We start from the raw sequence: 23,441 nt of genomic DNA, 5'->3' as shown, positions 1-23,441 counted from the left end.
ACTTACATATGAGTGTCTGAGCAAAGGGGCTGAAGACTTATGACCATGGGATATTTCAGATTTTCTTTTTCATTAACTTTGCAAAAATTTCTACATTTCTGTTTTTTTTCAGTCACGATGAGGTGCAGAGTGAACATTAATGAGAAAAAAATGAACTTTATTGAATTTACCAAATGGCTGCAATGAAACAGAGTGAAAAATGTAAAGGGGTCTGAATACTTTCCATACCCACTGAAACAGCAGAATAGTGAGTGCAGCTCTGGAGGTGACTGGAGGATAAGACACCATGTAACAGCAGAATGGTGAAGTGACTGCAGCTCTGGAGGTGACTGGAGGATAAGACACCATGTAACAGCAGAATGGTGAAGTGACTGCAGCTCTGGAGGTGACTGGAGGATAAGACACCATGTAACAGCAGAATGGTGAAGTGACTGCAGCTCTGGAGGTGACTGGAGGATAAGACACCATGTAACAGCAGAATGGTGAAGTGACTGCAGCTCTGGAGGTGACTGGAATGTCAGACTGTCTGTGGGATCAGTAGACAGTTGTTGGACATTTCCTGCTTCTGCTACCTCCTATGAGCTCATGTCTACCATGGTTTTGGGGTCTGGCTGTGGGGGTCCTACCTCCCTAGAGTCTCATTGCACAGCGTCTGAGGAGGTGACGGGAAGCAGAAGTCGTTATCGGAGTTCTGGCCGGATGTGAATTCTACAAATTATCTTATAATAACACAAGCGAAAAATGACGTCTGTGAGGAGTGATGAAATATCTGCGACTGGGGAGGAAATCCTCCAACAGAACATTCCGAAGCCCCCCGATATCAGAGACGATGTCAGCGGGGTCCTCCGATACAAGAGCAGAATTGTGACTGCAGCTCTGGCGGTGAATGGAGGATAAGACATGATGTAACAGCAGAATAGTGACCACAGCTCTGGAGGATAAGACACATGGAGCTGTATACACTGTGTGCTGTGAGCTCCCCCTAGTGGTGACTGCAGGTAGAATGTATAATGTATCTCTATGGGAGCTGTACATATATGCTAGCCACCTTAGGGAGAGACCCAAGTTGGGCTAAATGTAGCGGGACGAAAGAGACCGAAAAGCCCTCTACTTAAGGAAATACATAGTGGATGCTTTCCTGAAACGGAAAGTACTTGCAAGCAGCATAATACAAAGATTCTTTGTATTATGCTGCTTGCAAGTACTTTCCGTTTCAGGAAAGCATCCACTATGGGAGCTGTATACACTGTGTGCTGTGTGCTCCCCCTAGTGGTGACTGCAGGTAGAATGTATAATGTATCTCTATGAGAGCTGTATACACTGTGTGCTGTGAGCTCCCCCTAGTGGTGACTGCAGGTAGAATGTATAATTGTATCTCTATGAGAGCTGTATACACTGTGCTGTGAGCTCCCCCTAGAATGTGCAATGTAGGACAGCACGGTGGTTAGCACTGTAGCCTTGCAGCGCTGGAGTCCTGGGTTCAAACCCCACCAAGGACAACATCTGCAAAGAGGTTGTATGTTCTCTCCGTGTTTGCGTGGGTTTCCTTCCGGTACTCCGGTTTCCTCTCACATTCCAAAGACATACTGATAGGGAATTTAGATTGTGAGCCCCATCGGGGACAGTGATGATAATGTGTGTAAAGCGCTGCGGAATATGTTAGCACTATATAAAAATAAAAGATTAATGTATCTCTATGGAAGCTGTATACACTGTGTACTATGAGCTCCCCCTAGTGGAGACTTCAGGTAGAATGTATAATATATCTCTATGGGAGCTGTATACACTGTGCTGTGAGCTCCTCCTAGTGGTGACTACAGGTAGAATGTATAATGTATCTCTATGAGAGCTGTATACACTGTGTGCTGTGAGCTCCTCCTAGTGGTGACTTCAGGTAGAATGTATAATGTATCTCTATGGGAGCTGTATACACTGTGCTGTGAGCTCACCCTAGTGGTGACTACAGGTAGAATGTATAATGTATCTCTATGAGAGCTGTATACACTGTGCTGTGAGCTCCTCCTAGTGGTGACTTCAGGTAGAATGTATAATGTATCTCTATGGGAGCTGTATACACTGTGCTGTGAGCTACTCCTAGTGGTGACTTCAGGTAGAATGTATAATGTATCTCTATGGGAGCTGTATACACTGTTTGCTGTGAGATCCTCCCAGTGGTGATTGCAGGTAGAATGTATAATGTATCTATGGGAGCTGTATACACTGTGTGCTGTGAGCTCCTCCTAGTGGTAACTGCAGGTAGAATGTATAATGTATCTCTATGGGAGCTGTATACACTGTGTGCTGTGAGCTCCCCCCAGTGGTGACTGCAGGTAGAATGTATAATGTATCTCTATGGGAGCTGTATACATTGTGTGCTCTGAGCTCCTCCTAGTTGTGAGTGCAGGTAGAATGTATAATGTATCTCTATGGGAGCTGTATACACTGTGTGCTCTGAGCTCCTCCTAGTTGTGAGTGCAGGTAGAGTGTATAATGTATCTCTTTGGAAGCTGCATACACTGTGTGCTGTAATAATAATAATCTTTACTAGTTTGCCCATGCAAAATTTTCACACATTGGTTGTCGGGGGCAGGCAATTTCAGGAAAATCAAGCTGGTCAAATGTTAATGTATTTAATGAGATGTTGAACACAGAGGTAGATGTGGTTTGTTTGGCTATTTTCTTGCTAAAGGGGCAAGTTTACCGTTCAAATGGTGTATCATTTGTGTGTGTGGGTGCAGTATGAACGGAGATACAAAGTAATCACCGAAAGTGTTTCGAAATATGTATGCTGTGAGCTCCCCCTTGTGGTGACTGCAGGTAAAATGCATGTCTATGGGAGCTGTATACCTTGTATGCTGTGAGCTCCCCTAGTGATTTCTGCAGGTAGAATGTATAATGTATCTCTATGGGAGCTGAATACACTGTGTGCTGTGAGCTTCTCCTACTGGTGACTGCAGGTAGAATGTTTATTGTATCTCTATGGGAGCTGTATGCACTGTGCTGTTAGCTCACCCTGGTGGTGACTACAGGTAGAATGTATAATGTATCTCTATGAGAGCTGTACACACTGTGTGCTGTGAGCTCCCCCTAGTGGTGACTACAGGTAGAATGTATAATGTATCTCTATGGGAGCTGAATACACTGTGTGCTGTGAGCTTCTCCTACTGGTGACTGCAGGTAGAATGTTTATTGTATCTCTATGGGAGCTGTATGCACTGTGCTGTTAGCTCACCCTGGTGGTGACTACAGGTAGAATGTATAATGTATCTCTATGGGAGCTGTATACACTGTGTGCTCCTCCTAGTGGTGACTGCAGGTAGAATGTATAATGTATCTCTATGAGAGCTGTATACACTGTGTGCTGTGAGCTCCTCCTAGTGGTGACTACAGGTAGAATGTATCTCTATGGGAGCTGTATACACTGTGTGCTGTGAGCTCCCCCTAGTGGCGACTGCAGGTTGAATGTATAATGTATCTCTATGGGAGCTGTATATACAATGTGCTGTGAGCTCACCCTAGTGGTGACTACAGGTAGAAGTGGCTAGCATATATGTATCGCTTGCTCACCGAGCCCCACTCCATACAGCCAACCAATTCCAGCCCTGTGCTGATGAGGGCCTAAAGCCCGAAACACGTGTCCACAGGTAGGAATTGGTTGGCTGTGTAAATTTAGAAACTAATCCGCAGCATTGCACGCTTGGCGGTTCCAAGCGCTGTGGATTAGACTGGGGTGGAAAGAGATGATTTGCATAGCTCCGCCTACTGCAAAGGATTCTGGGTAAACCTGCTATTCTTTGTATTATGCTGCTTGCAAGTACTTTCCATTTCAGGAAAGCATCCACTATGTATTTCCTTTAAGTAGAGGGCTTTTCGGTCTCTTTCGTCCCGCTACATTTAGCCCAACTTGGGTCTCTCCCTAAGGTGGCTAGCATATATGTACAGGTAGAATGTATCTCTATGAGAGCTGTATACAGTGTGTGCTGTGAGCTACTTCAAGTGGTGGCTGCAAGTATAATGTATCTCTATGGGAGCTGTATAGACTGTGTGCTGTGATCTCCTCCTAGTGGTGACTGCAGGTAGAATGTATAATGTATCTCTATGGGAGCTGTATACACTGTGTGCTGTGATCTCCTCCTAGTGGTGACTGCAGGTAGAATGTATAATGTATCTCTATGGGAGCTGTACACACTGTATGCTGTGAGCTTCTCCTAGTGGTGACTGCAGGTAGAATGCATCTCTATGGTAGCTGTATACACTGTGTGCGGTGAGCTCCTCCTAGTGGTGACTGCAGGTAGAATGTATAATGTATCTCTATGAGAGCTGTATACACTGTGTACTGTGAGCTCCTCCTACTGGTGACTACAGGTAGAATGTATAATGCATCTCTATGGTAGCTATACACACTGTGTGCTGAGCTCCTCCTAGTGGTGACTGCAGGTAGAATGTATAATGTATCGCTATGGGAGCTGTATACACTGTATGCTGTGAGCTTCTCCTAGTGGTGACTGCAGGTAGAATGCATCTCTATGGTAGCTGTATACACTGTGTATTGTGAGCTCCTCCTAGTGGTGACTGCAGGTAGAATGTATAATGTATCTCTGAGAGCTGTATACACTGTGTACTGTGAGCTCCTCCTACTGATGACTACAGGTAGAATGTATAATGCATCTCTATGGTAGCTGTATACACTGTGTGCTGAGCTGCTCCTAGTGGTGACTGCAGGTAGAATGTATAATGTATCTCTATGGGAGCTGTATACACGGTGTGCTGTGAGCTCCTCCTAGTGGTGACTGCAGGTAGAATGTATCTCTATGGGAGCTGTATACACTTTGTATTGTGAGCTCCTCCTTGTGGTGACTACAGGTAGAATGTATAATGTATCTCTATGAGAGCTGTATACACTGTGTGCTGTGAGCTCCTCCTAGTGGTGACTGCAGGTAGAATGTATAATGTATCTCTATGGGAGCTGTATACACTGTGTATTGTGAGCTCCTCCTAGTGACTACAGGTAGAATGTATAATGTATCTCTATGAGAGCTGTATACACTGTGAACTGTGAGTTCCTCCTAGTGGTGACTACAGGTAGAATGTATAATGTATCTCTATGGGAGCTATATACACTGTGTGCTGTGACCTCCTCCTAGTGGTGACTGCAAGTAAAATGTATCTCTATGGGAGCTGTATACACTGTGTGCTGTGAGCTCCTCCTAGTGGTGACTGCAGGTAGAATGTATAATATATCTCTATGGGAGCTGTATACACTGTGTGCCGTGAGCTCCTACTAGTGGTGACTACAGGTAGAATGTATAATGTATCTCTATGAGAGCTGTATATACTGTGTGCTGTGAGCTCCTCCTAGTGACTACAGGTAGAATGTATAATGTATCTCTATGGGAGCTGTATACACTGTGTACTGTGAGTTCCTCCTAGTGGTGACTACAGGTAGAATGTATAATGTATCTCTATGGGAGCTGTATACACTGTGTGCTGTGACCTCCTCCTAGTGGTGACTGCAGGGAGAATGTATAATGTATCTCTATGGGAGCTGTATACACTGTGTGCCGTGAGCTCCTCCTAGTGGTGACTACAGGTAGAATGTATAATGTATCTCTATGGGAGCTATATACACTGTGTGCTGTGACCTCCTCCTAGTGGTGACTGCAAGTAAAATGTATCTCTATGGGAGCTGTATACACTGTGTGCTGTGAGCTCCTCCTAGTGGTGACTGCAGGTAGAATGTATAATATATCTCTATGGGAGCTGTATACACTGTGTGCCGTGAGCTCCTCCTAGTGGTGACTACAGGTAGAATGTATAATGTATCTCTATGAGAGCTGTATATACTGTGTGCTGTGAGCTCCTCCTAGTGACTACAGGTAGAATGTATAATGTATCTCTATGGGAGCTGTATACACTGTGTACTGTGAGTTCCTCCTAGTGGTGACTACAGGTAGAATGTATAATGTATCTCTATGGGAGCTGTATACACTGTGTGCTGTGACCTCCTCCTAGTGGTGACTGCAGGTAGAATGTATAATGTATCTCTATGGGAGCTGTATACACTGTGTGCTGTGAGCTACTCCTAGCGGTTACTGCAGGTAGAATGTATAATGTATCTCTATGGGAGCTGTATACACTGTGTGCTCTGAGCTCCCCCTAGTGGTGACTGCAGGTAGAATGTATAATGTATCTATGGGAACTGTATACACTGTGTGCTGTGAGCTCCTCCTAGTGGTAACTGCAGGTAGAATGTATAATGTATCTCTATGGGAGCTGTATACACTGTGTGCTGTGAGCTCCCCCCAGTGGTGACTGCAGGTAGAATGTATAATGTATCTCTATGGGAGCTGTATACATTGTGTGCTCTGAGCTCCTCCTAGTTGTGAGTGCAGGTAGAATGTATAATGTATCTCTATGGGAGCTGTATACACTGTGTGCTCTGAGCTCCTCCTAGTTGTGAGTGCAGGTAGAGTGTATAATGTATCTCTTTGGAAGCTGCATACACTGTGTGCTGTAATAATAATAATCTTTACTAGTTTGCCCATGCAAAATTTTCACACATTGGTTGTCGGGGGCAGGCAATTTCAGGAAAATCAAGCTGGTCAAATGTTAATGTATTTAATGAGATGTTGAACACAGAGGTAGATGTGGTTTGTTTGGCTATTTTCTTGCTAAAGGGGCAAGTTTACCGTTCAAATGGTGTATCATTTGTGTGTGTGGGTGCAGTATGAACGGAGATACAAAGTAATCACCGAAAGTGTTTCGAAATATGTATGCTGTGAGCTCCCCCTTGTGGTGACTGCAGGTAAAATGCATGTCTATGGGAGCGGTATACACGGTGTGCCGTGAGCTCCCCCTAGTGGTGACTGCAGGTAAAATGCATGTCTATGGGAGCTGTATACCTTGTATGCTGTGAGCTCCCCTAGTGATTTCTGCAGGTAGAATGTATAATGTATCTCTATGGGAGCTGAATACACTGTGTGCTGTGAGCTTCTCCTACTGGTGACTGCAGGTAGAATGTTTATTGTATCTCTATGGGAGCTGTATGCACTGTGCTGTTAGCTCACCCTGGTGGTGACTACAGGTAGAATGTATAATGTATCTCTATGAGAGCTGTACACACTGTGTGCTGTGAGCTCCCCCTAGTGGTGACTACAGGTAGAATGTATAATGTATCTCTATGGGAGCTGTATACACTGTGTGCTCCTCCTAGTGGTGACTGCAGGTAGAATGTATAATGTATCTCTATGAGAGCTGTATACACTGTGTGCTGTGAGCTCCTCCTAGTGGTGACTACAGGTAGAATGTATCTCTATGGGAGCTGTATACACTGTGTGCTGTGAGCTCCCCCTAGTGGTGACTGCAGGTTGAATGTATAATGTATCTCTATGGGAGCTGTATATACAATGTGCTGTGAGCTCACCCTAGTGGTGACTACAGGTAGAAGTGGCTAGCATATATGTATCGCTTGCTCACCGAGCCCCACTCCATACAGCCAACCAATTCCAGCCCTGTGCTGATGAGGGCCTAAAGCCCGAAACACGTGTCCACAGGTAGGAATTGGTTGGCTGTGTAAATTTAGAAACTAATCCGCAGCATTGCACGCTTGGCGGTTCCAAGCGCTGTGGATTAGACTGGGGTGGAAAGAGATGATTTGCATAGCTCCGCCTACTGCAAAGGATTCTGGGTAAACCTGCTATTCTTTGTATTATGCTGCTTGCAAGTACTTTCCATTTCAGGAAAGCATCCACTATGTATTTCCTTTAAGTAGAGGGCTTTTCGGTCTCTTTCGTCCCGCTACATTTAGCCCAACTTGGGTCTCTCCCTAAGGTGGCTAGCATATATGTACAGGTAGAATGTATCTCTATGAGAGCTGTATACAGTGTGTGCTGTGAGCTACTTCAAGTGGTGGCTGCAAGTATAATGTATCTCTATGGGAGCTGTATAGACTGTGTGCTGTGAGCTTCTCCTAGTGGTGACTGCAGGTAGAATGCATCTCTATGGTAGCTGTATACACTGTGTGCGGTGAGCTCCTCCTAGTGGTGACTGCAGGTAGAATGTATAATGTATCTCTATGAGAGCTGTATACACTGTGTACTGTGAGCTCCTCCTACTGGTGACTACAGGTAGAATGTATAATGCATCTCTATGGTAGCTATACACACTGTGTGCTGAGCTCCTCCTAGTGGTGACTGCAGGTAGAATGTATAATGTATCGCTATGGGAGCTGTATACACTGTATGCTGTGAGCTTCTCCTAGTGGTGACTGCAGGTAGAATGTATCTCTATGGTAGCTGTATACACTGTGTATTGTGAGCTCCTCCTAGTGGTGACTACAGGTAGAATGTATAATGTATCTCTAGGAGAGCTGTATACACTGTGTGCTGTGAGCTCCTCCTAGTGGTGACTGCAGGTAGAATGTATAATGTATCTCTATGGGAGCTGTATACACTGTGTATTGTGAGCTCCTCCTAGTGACTACAGGTAGAATGTATAATGTATCTCTATGAGAGCTGTATACACTGTGAACTGTGAGTTCCTCCTAGTGGTGACTACAGGTAGAATGTATAATGTATCTCTATGGGAGCTATATACACTGTGTGCTGTGACCTCCTCCTAGTGGTGACTGCAAGTAAAATGTATCTCTATGGGAGCTGTATACACTGTGTGCTGTGAGCTCCTCCTAGTGGTGACTGCAGGTAGAATGTATAATATATCTCTATGGGAGCTGTATACACTGTGTGCCGTGAGCTCCTCCTAGTGGTGACTACAGGTAGAATGTATAATGTATCTCTATGAGAGCTGTATATACTGTGTGCTGTGAGCTCCTCCTAGTGACTACAGGTAGAATGTATAATGTATCTCTATGGGAGCTGTATACACTGTGTACTGTGAGTTCCTCCTAGTGGTGACTACAGGTAGAATGTATAATGTATCTCTATGGGAGCTGTATACACTGTGTGCTGTGACCTCCTCCTAGTGGTGACTGCAGGGAGAATGTATAATGTATCTCTATGGGAGCTGTATACACTGTGTGCCGTGAGCTCCTCCTAGTGGTGACTACAGGTAGAATGTATAATATATCTCTATGGGAGCTGTATACACTGTGTGCCGTGAGCTCCTCCTAGTGGTGACTACAGGTAGAATGTATAATGTATCTCTATGAGAGCTGTATATACTGTGTGCTGTGAGCTCCTCCTAGTGACTACAGGTAGAATGTATAATGTATCTCTATGGGAGCTGTATACACTGTGTACTGTGAGTTCCTCCTAGTGGTGACTACAGGTAGAATGTATAATGTATCTCTATGGGAGCTGTATACACTGTGTGCTGTGACCTCCTCCTAGTGGTGACTGCAGGTAAAATGTATCTCTATGGGAGCTGTATACACTGTGTATTGTGAGCTCCTCCTAGTGACTACAGGTAGAATGTATCTCTATGGGAGCTGTATACACTGTGTGCTGTGGTTTGTTTCTGGTCCTGTATTCTTCTAGTTCTGGCCTCTTGGGTGATGATAGCTTCGCTGGCACACTGTCACAATTCCCCAGTTGCAGGACTGATGATACATTTTTTGGCCCGGGGGCAATTTACGTTCCTTCCATGTTGGTTGGCACAGACGCGGTCTCCTGCTTGGTGTTTTTTGTGTGATCGGTAATTGCTGCTCCTCGCGGTCCAGTCTCCATATTGATTTTTGGGTGGTCACCCAGAACAGAAGGACTGGGCGCCTGTGATCTGCTCAGGTCTCTGCTCCAGACATCGCATTGATTCAAAATTCCAATTTCTGATATTTTATTTTAAAAAATGCACAGAAATAATAAAATATTTTGCGGTCGCTCATGATCAATGCTGAGTACAGCAGACAACAGCCAGGGCGGCCTGCAGGGGCAGTAGCGCTTCCGGCTGTGCCCATTCTATGCACGTCGGCATCACTATGGGGGCTCAGCGGTCACCCCTCCCCTGGTCATTATAGGCAGCAGTCACCATGGGGGAGGGGCTTCTGTGGACTTTGGCTCCTCCCCATCACCTTCATTTCTATTCAAGGTACAAGGGAATTTTCAGAATTCATTGGCGCCGGTGGCTGATCGTCTACATAATTCATATACGGATACAAGGTGCTTGTCGGAGGCATGAAGGACGTTTCTCACCGTTACATTATTTATAGGAATCTCAATACTAAAAGCAAATTTCTATAAGTGACTTCATGATACAAAAATATATTACAAATATGCAGTCCATAGATTGCAGGGCGCTGATGGCTGCATCCTCAGGGGCGGGCCACATCAGCAGGGCGCAGATGGCAGCATACTCAGAGGTGGGCCACATCAGCAGGGCGCAGATGGCGGCATCCTCAGGGGCGGGCCACATCTTCAAGGTGCAAATGGCTGCATCCTCAGAGGCGGGCCACATCGGCAGGGCGCAGATGGCGGCATCCTCAGAGGCGGGCCACATCGGCAGGGCGCAGATGGCGGCATCCTCAGAGGCAAGCCACATCGGCAGGGCACAGATGACGGCATCCTCAGAGGCGGGCCACATTTTCAAGGTGCAAATGGCTGCATCCTCAGGGGCGGGCCACATCGGCAGGGCGCAGATGGCGGCATCCTCAGAGGCGGGCCACATCGGCAGGGCGCAGATGGCGGCATCCTCAGAGGCGGGCCACATCGGCAGGGCGCAGATGGCGGCATCCTCAGAGGCAAGCCACATCGGCAGGGCACAGATGACGGCATCCTCAGAGGCGGGCCACATTTTCAAGGTGCAAATGGCTGCATCCTCAGGGGCGGGCCACATCGGCAGGGCGCAGATGGCGGCATCCTCAGGGGCGGGCCACATCGGCAGGGCGCAGATGGCGGCATCCTCAGGGGCTGGCCACATCGGCAGGGCGCAGATGGCGGCATCCTCAGGGGCGGGCCACATCGGCAGGGCGCAGATGGCGGCATCCTCAGGGGCAAACCACATCGGCAGGGCGCAGATGGCGGCATCCTCAGGGGCAGGCCACATCGGCAGGGCGCAGATGGCATCCTCAGGGGCGGGCCACATCGGTAGGGCGCAGATGGCGGCATCCTCAGGGGCGGGCCACATCGGTAGGGCGCAGATGGCGGCATCCTCAGGGGCGGGCCACATCGGTAGGGCGCAGATGGCGGCATACTCCGGGGCGGGTCACATCGGCAGAGCGCAGATGGCGGCATCCTCAGGGGCGGGCCACATCGGCAGGGCGCAGATGGCGGCATACTCCAGGGCGGGCCACATCGGCAGAGCATTGATTTCAGCATCCTCAGGGGCGGGTCACATTTCACAGCAGTTTCTAACTTTGGCGCAGGTTATGGTTTCCTATAGATCAATTACCATTGATTACAAGGGGGGCAGTCAAGTGACCGAGTCACAGCTACGGTCTGAGCACGTCGCACTTGGACGTTGCGGCACATATTACGGCAGACAGGACACAGAAGTCGCCATGCATGGGAAGCGGACATCACCCTACGAGACACGGACAATCACTGGAGAAGGAGGGGTCAGGGCGCCGCACACTCTCTGCCGCAGTCATCTCCTACTCCTAGGGAACGGCTCTGCAACAAAAGGACACAAAGCGTCAGCACACAACTCTTCCAGCATGCAAAGTGCAGACAACATGGCCTCCACAGCACAAACCCCGACAGTTCAGACGGCACATGCTCGACACTAAGAGTTATCACTGGAAATCTCTGTGTGCCGTCAGCGAAAACAAATATTAATACTAAACTATAAAAGTGCTGCACCCCAGTCCTGCGAAGAGCTGAGGAGCCGTTACTGTGTATATGGCAGAAGATAGTACACCACCACAACCAAGAGTGGTCCTCATGGTGCCCGTCCCAGCGGCCTTCGCTCGCTGTCCCTGCACTGCCGCAGCAGCCTCCGCTCTGCCCCAGCAGCCTCCCCTCTGCCCCAGCAGCCTCCCCTCTGCCCCAGCAGCCTCGCTGTCCCTGCACTGCCCCAGCAGCCTCGCTGTCCCTGCACTGCCCCAGCAGCCTCCGCTCTGCCCCAGCAGCCTCGCCGTCCCTGCACTGCCCCAGCAGCCTCCGCTCTGCCCCAGCAGCCTCCACTCTGCCCCAGCAGCCTCGCTGTCCCTGCACTGCCCCAGCAGCCTCCGCTCTGCCCCAGCAGCCTCGCCGTCCCTGCACTGCCCCAGCAGCCTCCACTCTGCCCCAGCAGCCTCCCCTCTGCTCCAGCAGCCTCCGCTCTGCCCCAGCAGCCTCGCCGTCCCTGCTCTGTCCCAGCAGCTTTCGCTCTGCCCCACTGATTAGTCACATGACAAGAATGCATCATAATACATGTCATACAAACCAGAGGATCCCCAGAAGTGATCCCCGGGGATCTGCTGGGAATAAGAATCTGTGCATTAATGAGAAGACGATCACTTGGGAAATTCCTTGTACTGGACGGCGCCCCCTCCACGCAATGATGCCGGCCGGGGCCCCCTCACTGGGGGTGGTAGCAATGGCCACAGGGAATCATTGAGCCATAAAGAATCTCTCTTTTTCGTGAAGCTGAAATGTTGTCACTTTTCTCTACCAATAAAGGGTCTGGGCCCCGGGGGTCCTGGACTTCTGCAAACACGAGAAATCAGCAACGAGTGAGAGGAGAGCGGCCCCCAAGATTACCTGTAGATGTTGGGGTCCAGCAGCAGGGCCGTGTCTTTAGGGAGCTTGGACAGATGAACAACCTTTGTCTTCAGCTGGTGCCAGTCGCCCTCATTCACCCAGACATCAGGAAGACTGTGGGGAGAAGGGGCACGTGAGGGGTACGCCAACGCAGGACTATGCCCCCCAACACCGGCAGACTCCAGCCCAGCCCCTACCATCCCCAACCCCGATGCCAGCCTCCACACCCCCAGCCCCTCCCTCCCAACCCTGGTACCAGTCTCCACACTCCCAGCCCCACCCCCCTCGGTGCCAGCCTCCACACTCCTAGCTTATCCCCCTGGTGCCAGCCTCCACACTCCTAGCTTATCCCCCTGGTGCCAGCCTCCACACTCCCAGCCCCTCCTCCCGGTGCCAGCCTCTACGCTCCCAGCCCCTCCCCCACCCAGCCTCCACACTCCCAGCCCCTACCCCCCTAACCTGGTGCCAGCCTACACACTCCAAGCCCATCCCCCGGTGCCAGCTGTTGTGAATTCTGTTGTCGAACTCCCTCCTGTGGTCGTGAATGGTACTTCGGTGAGTTCTGTCTATGGACTCCCTCTGGTGGCTATGAGTGAAGCTGCTGCTTCTGAGGTTCCTTACACAGGTGACGTGGTTTATCCTTTGTTTGGCTGCTCTATTTAACTCCTCTCAGATCGTTACTCCATGCCAGCTGTCTATGTTTTTGCATTTGTTCAGTTCGCTCCTGGATCTCTCTGGTGACCTGCCTTCTCCTGCAGAAGCTAAGTTCCTGATAGTCATTAATTGTTCACGGTTTTCTTGTCCAGCTGGTTATCATGATTTTGTCTTGCTAGCTGGAAGCTCTGGGATGCAGAGTGGCATCTCCGCACCGTTAGTCGGTGCGGAGGTCTTTTTGCACACTCTGCGTGGTCTTTTGGAGTTTTTTGTGCTGACCGCAAAGATACCTTTCCTATCCTCAGTCTGTTTAGTAAGTCTGGCCTCCCTTTGCTGAAACCTGTTTCATTTCTGCGTTTGTGACTTTCATCTTTACTCACAGTCAATATATGTGGGGGGCTGCCTTTTCCTTTGGGGAATTTCTTTGAGGTAAGGTAGGCCGGGTGCTCCTAACCACCAGGTCCATAACAGTACAGCTGCCCAAAGTATTAATGCATCTTAATAGAGGGATAAGAGAAGTTCTGAGACCATTTTTTTTCTTTGCACTGTGTTTTGTCTTTCTTTTCCCCTAAACCTTTGGGTGGTTCATGACACAGGTGTAGACATGGACATTCAAGGTCTGTCCTCTTGTGTGGATCATCTCTCTGCAAGGGTACAAAACATTCAAGATTTTGTGGTTCAGAATCCGATGTTAGAGCCTAGAATTCCTATTCCTGATTTGTTTTCTGGGGATAGATCTAAGTTCTTGAATTTCAAAAATAATTGTAAACTGTTACTAGCTTTGAAACCCCGCTCCTCTGGTGACCCCGTTCAACAAGTAAAAATCATTATTTCTTTGTTGCGTGGTGACCCTCAAGACTGGGCATTTTCCCTTGCGCCAGAAGATCCTGCATTGCGTGATGTTGATGCGTTTTTTCTGGCGCTTGGATTGCTTTATGATGAACCAAATTCAGTGGATCAGGCAGAGAAAATCTTGCTGGCTTTGTGTCAGGGTCAGGATGAAGCGGAGGTGTACTGTTAGAAGTTTAGAAAGTGGTCTGTGCTTACTCAGTGGAATGAATGTGCCCTGGCGGCAATTTTCAGAAAGGGTCTTTCTGAAGCCCTTAAGGATGTCATGGTGGGATTTCCCACGCCTGCTGGTCTGAATGAGTCTATGTCCTTGGCCATTCAGATCGATCGGCGCTTGCGTGAGCGTAAAGCTGTGCACCATTTGGCGGTATTCTCTGAGCATAGGCCTGAGCCTATGCAGTGTGATAGGACTTTGACCAGAGCTGAATGGCAAGAACACAGACGTCGGAATGGGCTGTGTTTTTTACTGTGGTGAATCCCCTCATGCTATCTCCGATTGTCCTAAGCGCACTAAGCAGTCCGCTAGGTCTGCCACCATTGGTACGGTACAGTCTAAATTTCTTTTGTCCGTTACTCTGATTTGCTCTCTGTCGTCCTATTCTGTTATGGCATTTGTGGATTCAGGCGCTGCCCTGAATTTGATGGACTTGGAGTTTGCCAGGCGCTGTGGTTTTTTTCTTGGAGCCCTTGCAGTATCCTATTCCATTGAGAGGAATTGATGCTACGCCTTTGGCCAAGAATAAGCCTCAGTACTGGACTCAATTGACCATGTGCATGGAGGATATTCGCTTTTTGGTGTTGCATAACCTGCATGATGTGCTCGTTTTGGGGTTGCCATGGCTACAGGTCCATAATCCAGTGTTGGATTGGAAATCTATGTCTGTGTCCAGCTGGGGTTGCCAGGGGGTACATGGTGATGTTCCATTGTTGTCAATTTCGCCTTCCACTCCTTCTGAAGTCCCTGAGTTTTTGTCAGATTACCGGGATGTATTTGAAGAGCCCAAATCTGGTGCCCTACCTCCTCATAGGGATTGCGATTGTGCAATTAATTTGATTCCTGGTAGTAAGTTTCCTAAGGGCCGACTGTTTAATTTATCTGTGCCAGAGCACGCCGCTATGCGCAGTTATATAAAGGAATCATTGGAGAAGGGTCATATTCGCCCGTCGTCGTCACCATTGGGAGCAGGGTTCTTTTTTGTGGCCAAGAAGGATGGCTCTTTGAGACCTTGTATTGATTACCGCCTTCTTAATAAGATCACAGTCAAATTTCAGTACCCTTTGCCGCTGCTGTCTGATTTGTTTGCTCGGATTAAGGGGGCTAGTTGGTTCACCAAGATAGATCTTCGTGGTGCGTATAATCTTGTGCGAATTAAACAAGGCGATGAATGGAAAACAGCATTTAATACGCCCGAGGGCCATTTTGAGTACCTGGTTATGCCATTTGGGCTTTCTCATGCTCCATCTGTGTTTCAGTCCTTTATGCATGACATCTTCTGAGAGTACCTGGATAAATTCCTGATTGTATACTTGGATGATATTTTGGTCTTTTCGGATGATTGGGAGTCTCATGTGAAGCAGGTCAGAATGGTGTTCCAGGTCCTTCGTGCGAATTCCTTGTTTGTGAAGGGGTCAAAGTGTCTCTTTGGAGTTCAGAAGGTTTCATTTTTGGGTTTCATTTTTTCCCCTTCTACTATCGAGATGGACCCTGTTAAAGTTCAGGCCATTTATAATTGGACTCAGCCGACATCTGTGAAGAGCCTGCAGAAGTTCCTGGGCTTTGCTAATTTTTACCGTCGCTTCACCGCTAATTTTTCTAGTATTGCTAAACCGTTGACTGATTTGACCAAGAAAGGTGCTGATGTGGTCAATTGGTCTTCTGCGGCTGTAGAGGCTTTTCAGGAGTTGAAGCGTCGTTTTTCTTCTGCCCCTGTGTTGTGCCAACCAGATGTTTCGCTCCCGTTTCAGGTCGAGGTTGATGCTTCTGACATTGGAGCAGGGGCTGTTTTGTCGCAAAGAAGTTCTGATGGCTCGGTGATGAAACCATGTGCCTTCTTTTCTAGAAAATTCTCGCCTGCTGAGCGCAATTATGATGTTGGCAATCGAGAGTTGTTGGCCATGAAGTGGGCATTCGAGGAGTGGCGACATTGGCTTGAAGGAGCTAAACATCGCGTGGTGGTCTTGACGGATCACAAGAATTTGACTTATCTCGAGTCTGCCAAACGGTTGAATCCTAGACAGGATCGATGGTCGCTCTTTTTCTCCCGTTTTGATTTTGTGGTTTCATACCTTCCAGGATCTAAGAATGTGAAGGCTGATGCCCTGTCAAGGAGTTTTGTGCCTGACTCTCCGGGTGTTCCGGAGCCAGCGGGTATTCTTAAAGAGGGGGTAATTTTGTCTGCCATCTCCCCTGATTTGCGGCGCGTGCTGCAGAAGTTTCAGGCTGATAGACCTGACCATTGTGCTGCGGAGAAACTGTTTGTCCCTGATAGATGGACTAGTAGAGTTATCTCTGAGGTTCATTGTTCGGTGTTGGCGGGTCATCCTGGAATCTTTGGTACCAGAGATTTGGTCGCTAGATCCTTTTGGTGGCCTTCTTTGTCACGGGATGTGCGTTCTTTTGTGCAGTCCTGTGGGACTTGTGCTCGGGCTAAGCCCTGCTGTTCTCGTGCCAGTGGGTTGCTTTTGCCTTTGCCGGTCCCGAAGAGGCCCTGGACGCATATTTCCATGGATTTTATTTCTGATCTCCCTGTGTCTCAAAGGATGTCGGTCATTTGGGTGGTTTGTGATCGCTTCTCTAAGATGGTCCATTTGGTACCCTTGTCTAAATTGCCTTCCTCCTCTGATTTGGTGCCATTGTTTTTCCAGCATGTGGTTCGTTTGCATGGCATTCCAGAGAACATCGTCTCGGACAGAGGTTCCCAGTTTGTTTCGAGGTTTTGGCGATCCTTTTGTGCCAAGATGGGCATTGATTTGTCTTTTTCTTCGGCTTTCCATCCTCAGACTAATGGCCAAACCGAACGAACTAATCAGACTTTGCAAACATATCTGAGATGCTTTGCTTCTGCTGATCAGGATGATTGGGTGTCCTTCTTGCCTTTGGCTGAGTTCGCCCTTAATAATCGGGCCAGCTCGGCTACTTTAGTTTCTCCTTTTTTCTGTAATTCTGGTTTCCATCCTCGTTTCTCTTCAGGGCAGGTTGAGCCTTCGGACTGTCCTGGTGTGGATACGGTGGTGGACAGGTTGCAGCAGATTTGGACTTATGTGGTGGACAATTTGACATTGTCCCAGGAGAAGGCTCAACGTTTCGCTAACCGCCGGGGCTGTGTTGGTCCCCGACTTCGTGTTGGAGATTTGGTTTGGTTGTCATCTCGTCATGTTCCTATGAAGGTTTCCTCTCCTAAGTTTAAGCCTCGTTTCATTGGGCCATATAAGATTTCTGAAGTTCTTAATCCTGTGTCATTTCGTTTGGACCTTCCAGCTTCTTATGCCATCCATAATGTGTTCCATAGGTCGTTGTTGAGGAGATACGTGGCGCCTATGGTTCCCTCCGTTGATCCTCCTGCCCCGGTGTTGGTCGAGGGGGAGTTGGAGTATGTGGTGGAGAAGATTTTGGATTCTCGTGTTTCAAGATGGAAACTCCAGTACCTGGTCAAGTGGAAGGGTTATGGTCAGGAAGATAATTCCTGGGTTTTTGCCTCTGATGTTCATGCAGCCGATCTAGTTCGTGCCTTTCATTTGGCTCATCCTGATCGGCCTGGGGGATCTGGTGAGGGTTCGGTGACCCCTCCTCAAGGAAGGGGGGGGGGGGTACTGTTGTGAATTCTGTTGTCGAACTCCCTCCTGTGGTCGTGAATGGTACTTCGGCGAGTTCTGTCCATGGACTCCCTCTGGTGGCTGTGAGTGAAGCTGCTGCTTCTGAGGTTCCTTACACAGGTGACGTGGTTTATCCTTTGGTTGGCTGCTCTATTTAACTCCTCTCAGATTGTTACTCCATGCCAGCTGTCAATGTTCCTGCATTGGTTCAGTTCGCTCTTGGATCTTTCTGGTGACCTGTCTTCTCCAGCGGGAGCTAAGTTCCTGATAGTTATTATTTGTTCATTGTTTCCTTGTCCAGCTGGTTCTCATGTTTTTGTCTTGCTAGCTGGAAGCTCTGGGATGCAGAGTGGCATCTCCGCACCGTTAGTCGGTGCGGAGGTCTTTTTGCACACTCTGCGTGGTCTTTTGTAGTTTTTTGTGCTGACCGCAAAGATACCTTTCCTATCCTCTGTCTGTTTAGTAAGTCTGGCCTCCCTTTGCTGAAACCTGTTTCATTTCTGCGTTTGTGACTTTCATCTTTACTCACAGTCAATATATGTGGGGGGCTGCCTTTTCCTTTGGGGAATTTCTCTGAGGAAAGGTAGGCTTTATTTTCTATCTCTAGGGCTAGTTAGCTCTTAAGGTACCGTCACACTAGACGATATCGCTAGCGATCCGTGACGTTGCAGCGTCCTGGATAGCGATATTGTCCAGTGTGACAGGCAGCAGCGATCAGGCCCCTGCTGTGCTGTCGCTGGTCGGGGAAGAAAGTCCAGAACTTTGTTTCGTCGCTGGACTCCCCGCAGACATCGCTGAATCGACGTGTGTGACACCGATTCAGCGATGTCTTCGCTGGTAACCAGGGTAAACATCGGGTAACTAAGCGCAGGGCCGCGCTTAGTAACCCGATGTTTACCCTGGTTACCATCCTAAAAGTAAAAAAAACAACCGCTACATACTTACCTACCGCTGTCTGTCCTCGGCTCTGTGCTTCTCTGTACTGGCTGTGAGCACAGCGGCCGGAAAGCAGAGTGGTGACGTCATCGCTCTGCTTTCCGGCTGCCCGGCGCTCACAGCCAGTACAGAGAAGCAGAGCACCGGGGACAGACAGCGGTAGGTAAGTATGTAGCGTTTGTTTTTTTTACTTTTAGGATGGTAACCAGGGTAAACATCGGGTTACTAAGCGCGGCCCTGCGCTTAGTTACCCGATGTTTACCCTGGTTACCCGGGGACTTCGGGATCGTTGGTCGCTGGAGAGCTGTCTGTGTGACAGCTCTCCAGCGACCAAACAGCGACGCTGCAGCGATCCGGATCGTTGTCGGTATCGCTACAGCGTCGCTTAGTGTGACGGTACCTTTAGGCTGTGAAGAGGCGTCTAGGGAGAGTCAGGAACGCTCCACGGCTATTTCTAGTTGTGTGATAGGATTAGGGGTTGCGGTCAGCAGAGCTCCCACATCTCAGAGCTTGTCCTGTATGAGTTTAACTATCAGGTCGTACCGGGTGCTCCTAACCACCAGGTCATAACAGCCAGCCTCCACACCCCCAGCCCCTCCCCCCCGGTGCCAGCCTCCACACTTTCAGACCCTACCCCACCCCCGATGCCAGCCTCCACACCCCCAGCCCCTCCCCCCGATGCCAGCCTCCACACTTTCAGACCCTACCCAACCCCCGATGCCAGCCTCCACACTCCCAGCCCGTTTCCTCAGGGGTCTTACATGTCCTCTGGAGTCCAGTGCAGCAGAAACTTTATCTTCCCAGAATCCTCCTTTCTCTTCGCAATCACCTAGAAATAATACAGTAATTGGTTACTGAGGTATCACTCCATACACTAAAGCCACAGCAGGACGAAGCGAGGGTGGGGCGACGGCTGTATAAGGCAGAATGAGGGTGGGGAGACGGCTGTATAAGGCAGGATGAGGGCGGGGCGACGGCTGTATAAGGCAGAATGAGGGTGGGGAGACGGCTGTATAAGGCAGGATGAGGGTGGGGTGACGGCTGTATAAGGCAGGATGAGGGCGGGGCGACGGCTGTATAAGGCAGGATGAGGGTGGGGAGACGGCTGTATAAGGCAGGATGAGGGCGGGGCGACGGCTGTATAAGGCAGAATGAGGGTGGGGAGACGGCTGTATAAGGCAGGATGAGGGTGGGGTGACGGCTGTATAAGGCAGGATGAGGGCGGGGCGACGGCTGTATAAGGCAGGATGAGGGTGGGGCGACAGCTGTATAAGGCAGGATGAGGGCGGGGCGACGGCTGTATAAGGCAGAATGAGGGTGGGGAGATGGCTGTATAAGGCAGGATGAGGGTGGGGAGATGGCTGTATAAGGCAGGATGAGGGCGGGGCGACGGCTGCATAAGGCAGGATGAGGGCGGGGCGACGGCTGCATAAGGCAGAATGAGGGTGGGGAGACGGCTGTATAAGGCAGGATGAGGGCGGGGTGACGGCTGTATAAGGCAGGATGAGGGTGGGGCGACGGCTGTATAAGGTGCGACGAGGGTGGTGCGACGGCTGTATAAGACAAGACGAGGGTGGGGCGACGACTGTATAAGGTGTGACGAGGGTGGTGCGACGGCTGGATATGGCAGGATGAGGGAGGGGCAACAGCTCTATGGGGCGGGATAAGGGTGGGGCGACGGCTGTATAAAGCAGGACGAGGGTGGGGTGACGGCGGTATAAGGCAGGATAAGGGAGGGGCAACGGCTCTATGGGTATGGGGCGACGGCTGTATCAGGCAGGATGAGGGTGGGGCGACAGCTGTATAAGGCGGGATGAGGGTGGTGTGACGGCTGTATAAGGTGGGACGAGGGTGGGGTGACGGATCTGAGGAGGGACATGGGTGGGAAGACGGCTATATAAGGCGGGATGAGGGTGGGGCGACGGCTGAATAAGGCAGGACGAGGGTGGGGTGACGGCTGTATAAGGCAGGATGAGGGAGGCGCGACGGCTGTATAAGGTAGGATGAGGGTGGGGAGACGGCTGTATAAGGTAGGATGAGGGTAGGGAGAGGGCTGTATAAGGTGGGACGAGGGTGGTGCAACGGATGTATAAGGTGAGACGAGGGTGGTGCGACGGCTGTATAAGGTGGGACGAGGGTGGGGCAACGGCTGTATAAGGCAAGATGAGGGAGGGGCGAAGGCTCTATGGAGCAGGATAAGGGTGGGGCGACAGCTGTACAAGGCAGGATGAGGGTGGGGCGACGGCTGTATAAGGCGTGATGAGGGTGGGGAGACGGCTGTATAAAGCGGAGCGTGGGTGGGGCGACGGCTGTATAAGGCAGGATGAGGGTGGGGAGACGTCTCTATAGGGCGGGATGAGGGTGGTGCGAAGGCTGTATAAGGTGGGACGAGGGTGAGGGGACGGCTGTATAAGGCGGGATGAGGGTGGGGCGACGACTCTGGGGCGAGATGAGGGTGGGGCGACGGCTGTATAAGGTGAGACGAGGGTGGTGCGACCGCTGTAAAAGGTGGGACGAGGGTGGGGCGATGGCTGTATAAGGTGGGGCGACGACTGTATAAGGTGGGATGAGGGTGGTGCGATGGCTGTATAAGGTGGGACGAGGCTGGAGAGGCGGCTGTATAAGGTGGGACGAGGGTGGAGCGGCGGCTGTATAAGGCGGGACGGGGGTGGGGCGACGGCTGTATAAGGCAGGATGAGGATGAAGCGACGGCTGTATAAGGCGGGACGAGGGTGGAGCGACGGCTGTATAAGGCAGGACGAGGGTGGGGATACAGCTCTATGGGGCGGGATGAGAGTGGTGCGATGGCTGTATAAGGTGGGACGAGGGTGGGGCGACGGCTGTATAAGGTGGGACGATGGCTGTATAAGGCAGGATGAGGGTGGGGTGACGTCTGTATGGGGCGGGTGGACGGCTGTATAAGGTGGGACGAGGGTGGGGCGACGGTTGTATAAGGCAGGATGAGGGTGGGGCGATGGCTGTATGAAGCAGGACGAGGGTGGGGCGATGGCTGTATGAGGCAGGACGAGGGTGGGGCGACGGCTGTATAAGGCAGGACGAGGGTGGGGCGACGGCTGTATAAGGCAGGACGAGGGTGGGGCGACGGCTGTATAAGGCAGGATGAGGGTGGGGTGACATCTGTATGGGGCGGGGCGATGGCTGTATGAAGCAGGACGAGGGTGGGGCGACGGCTGTATGAGGCAGGACGAGGGTGGGGCGACGGCTGTATGAGGCAGGACGAGGGTGGGGCGACGGCTGTATGAGGCAGGACGAGGGTGGGGCGACGGCTGTATGAGGCGGGACGAGGGTGGGGAGACGGCTCTATGGTGGACGTGGAGCACATGGGCCATGGCAGCAGTATGGGGGGAGCACAGGAGCAGTGAAGAGGCTTCGCTAGAGTCCTGCGGCCGCCGTGAGGCCACACTCACCGTGCTGTGGAATACCACACTGTGGCCGTTTCCTAACGACTCGATTTGAGCAGAGAGGTTGAAGCAGATGGCGCGATGGCGGATGGCGTCCAGAGTCTGTGCATCGAAGAAGTCGTGTGGCCGGGCTGTGGTGCAAAATACTGAGCATGAATATCTGCGGAGATGAAAAAGCTGCTGCAGCACCTCTTGTGCCTAAGAAAAGTCACAGCAGCAGCCAATTAGAGCCCCCTACAAACTCAGGTGACTGACATCCAAACTACTGACGCCGTTCCCACCAGGGACACCGCCAAGAGCTCGGACATGTTCCTGGAGGGGCTTCAGCTCTTAAAGAAAAGCGTGAAACTGGAGCAGAGCGTCACCACCATCCACAGAGCGCAGCGTCACCATCTGCAGAACACAGCGTCACCACCATCCGCAGAGCACAGCGTCACCATCCGAGCAGCGCGCACAAGGTGTGAGATGTGGCAGAAGGACATAAGGGAGACCCTAAACCAAACTGATGCCAGAACCCTAGTATCTGATAGAGGGGCAGGTCCCCAACAAACATAAAATCTAAACGAACCAATAGATCTCAGCCATCTGATGACATCATCCATTTACTAATTATTACACAATACAGATCTACACAGGTCGCAAAAAAAAAAAACACAAGACGGGCAAATGCTGTATTATACCCCAGAGCTGCACTCACTATTCTGCTGGTGCAGTCACTGTGTACATACATTACATTACTGATCCTGAGTTACATCCTGTATTATACCCCAGAGCTGCACTCACTATTCTGCTGGTGCAGTCACTGTGTACATAAATTACATTACTGATCCTGAGTTACATCCTGTATTATACTCCAGAGCTGCACTCACTATTCTGCTGGTGCAGTCACTGTGTACATACAGTACATTACTGATCCTGAGTTACATCCTGTATTATACTCCAGAGCTGCACTTACTATTCTGCTGGTGCAGTCACTGTGTACATACATTACATTACTGATCCTGAGTTACATCCTGTATTATACTCCAGAGCTGCACTCATTATTCTGCTGGTGCAGTCACTGTGTATATACATTACAGTGCTGATCCTGCATTATCTACCAGAGCTGCGCTCACTCCTCGCACACACGTCATCT

The 23,441-nt window shown here is 50.1% G+C and overlaps 1 protein-coding gene across 2 annotated transcripts in view; it reads right to left on the bottom strand.

The window, feature by feature from the left end:
* Positions 1–9,772: 9,772 nt before the first annotated feature.
* AEBP2 (AE binding protein 2) overlaps positions 9,773–23,441 on the bottom strand; it is a 35,827-nt gene continuing 22,158 nt past the window's right edge. For both annotated transcript variants that reach the window (XM_069762761.1, XM_069762760.1), the window contains 4 exons: positions 22,313–22,437; positions 19,646–19,713; positions 12,633–12,746; positions 9,773–11,561 (listed from right to left, as the gene is read on the bottom strand). In XM_069762761.1, the coding sequence (XP_069618862.1) occupies positions 11,549–11,561; positions 12,633–12,746; positions 19,646–19,713; positions 22,313–22,437 (320 nt within the window). In that variant the 3' untranslated portion in view covers positions 9,773–11,548. The remainder of the gene's footprint in view (positions 11,562–12,632; positions 12,747–19,645; positions 19,714–22,312; positions 22,438–23,441) is intronic.

The sequence above is a fragment of the Ranitomeya imitator genome, chromosome 4, assembly GCF_032444005.1.
Source record: "Ranitomeya imitator isolate aRanImi1 chromosome 4, aRanImi1.pri, whole genome shotgun sequence".
NCBI classification, from domain to species: Eukaryota; Metazoa; Chordata; class Amphibia; order Anura; family Dendrobatidae; genus Ranitomeya; species Ranitomeya imitator.
Note: the sequence above shows the minus strand (reverse complement) of the source record. Positions and strands in the feature narration are given on the sequence as shown.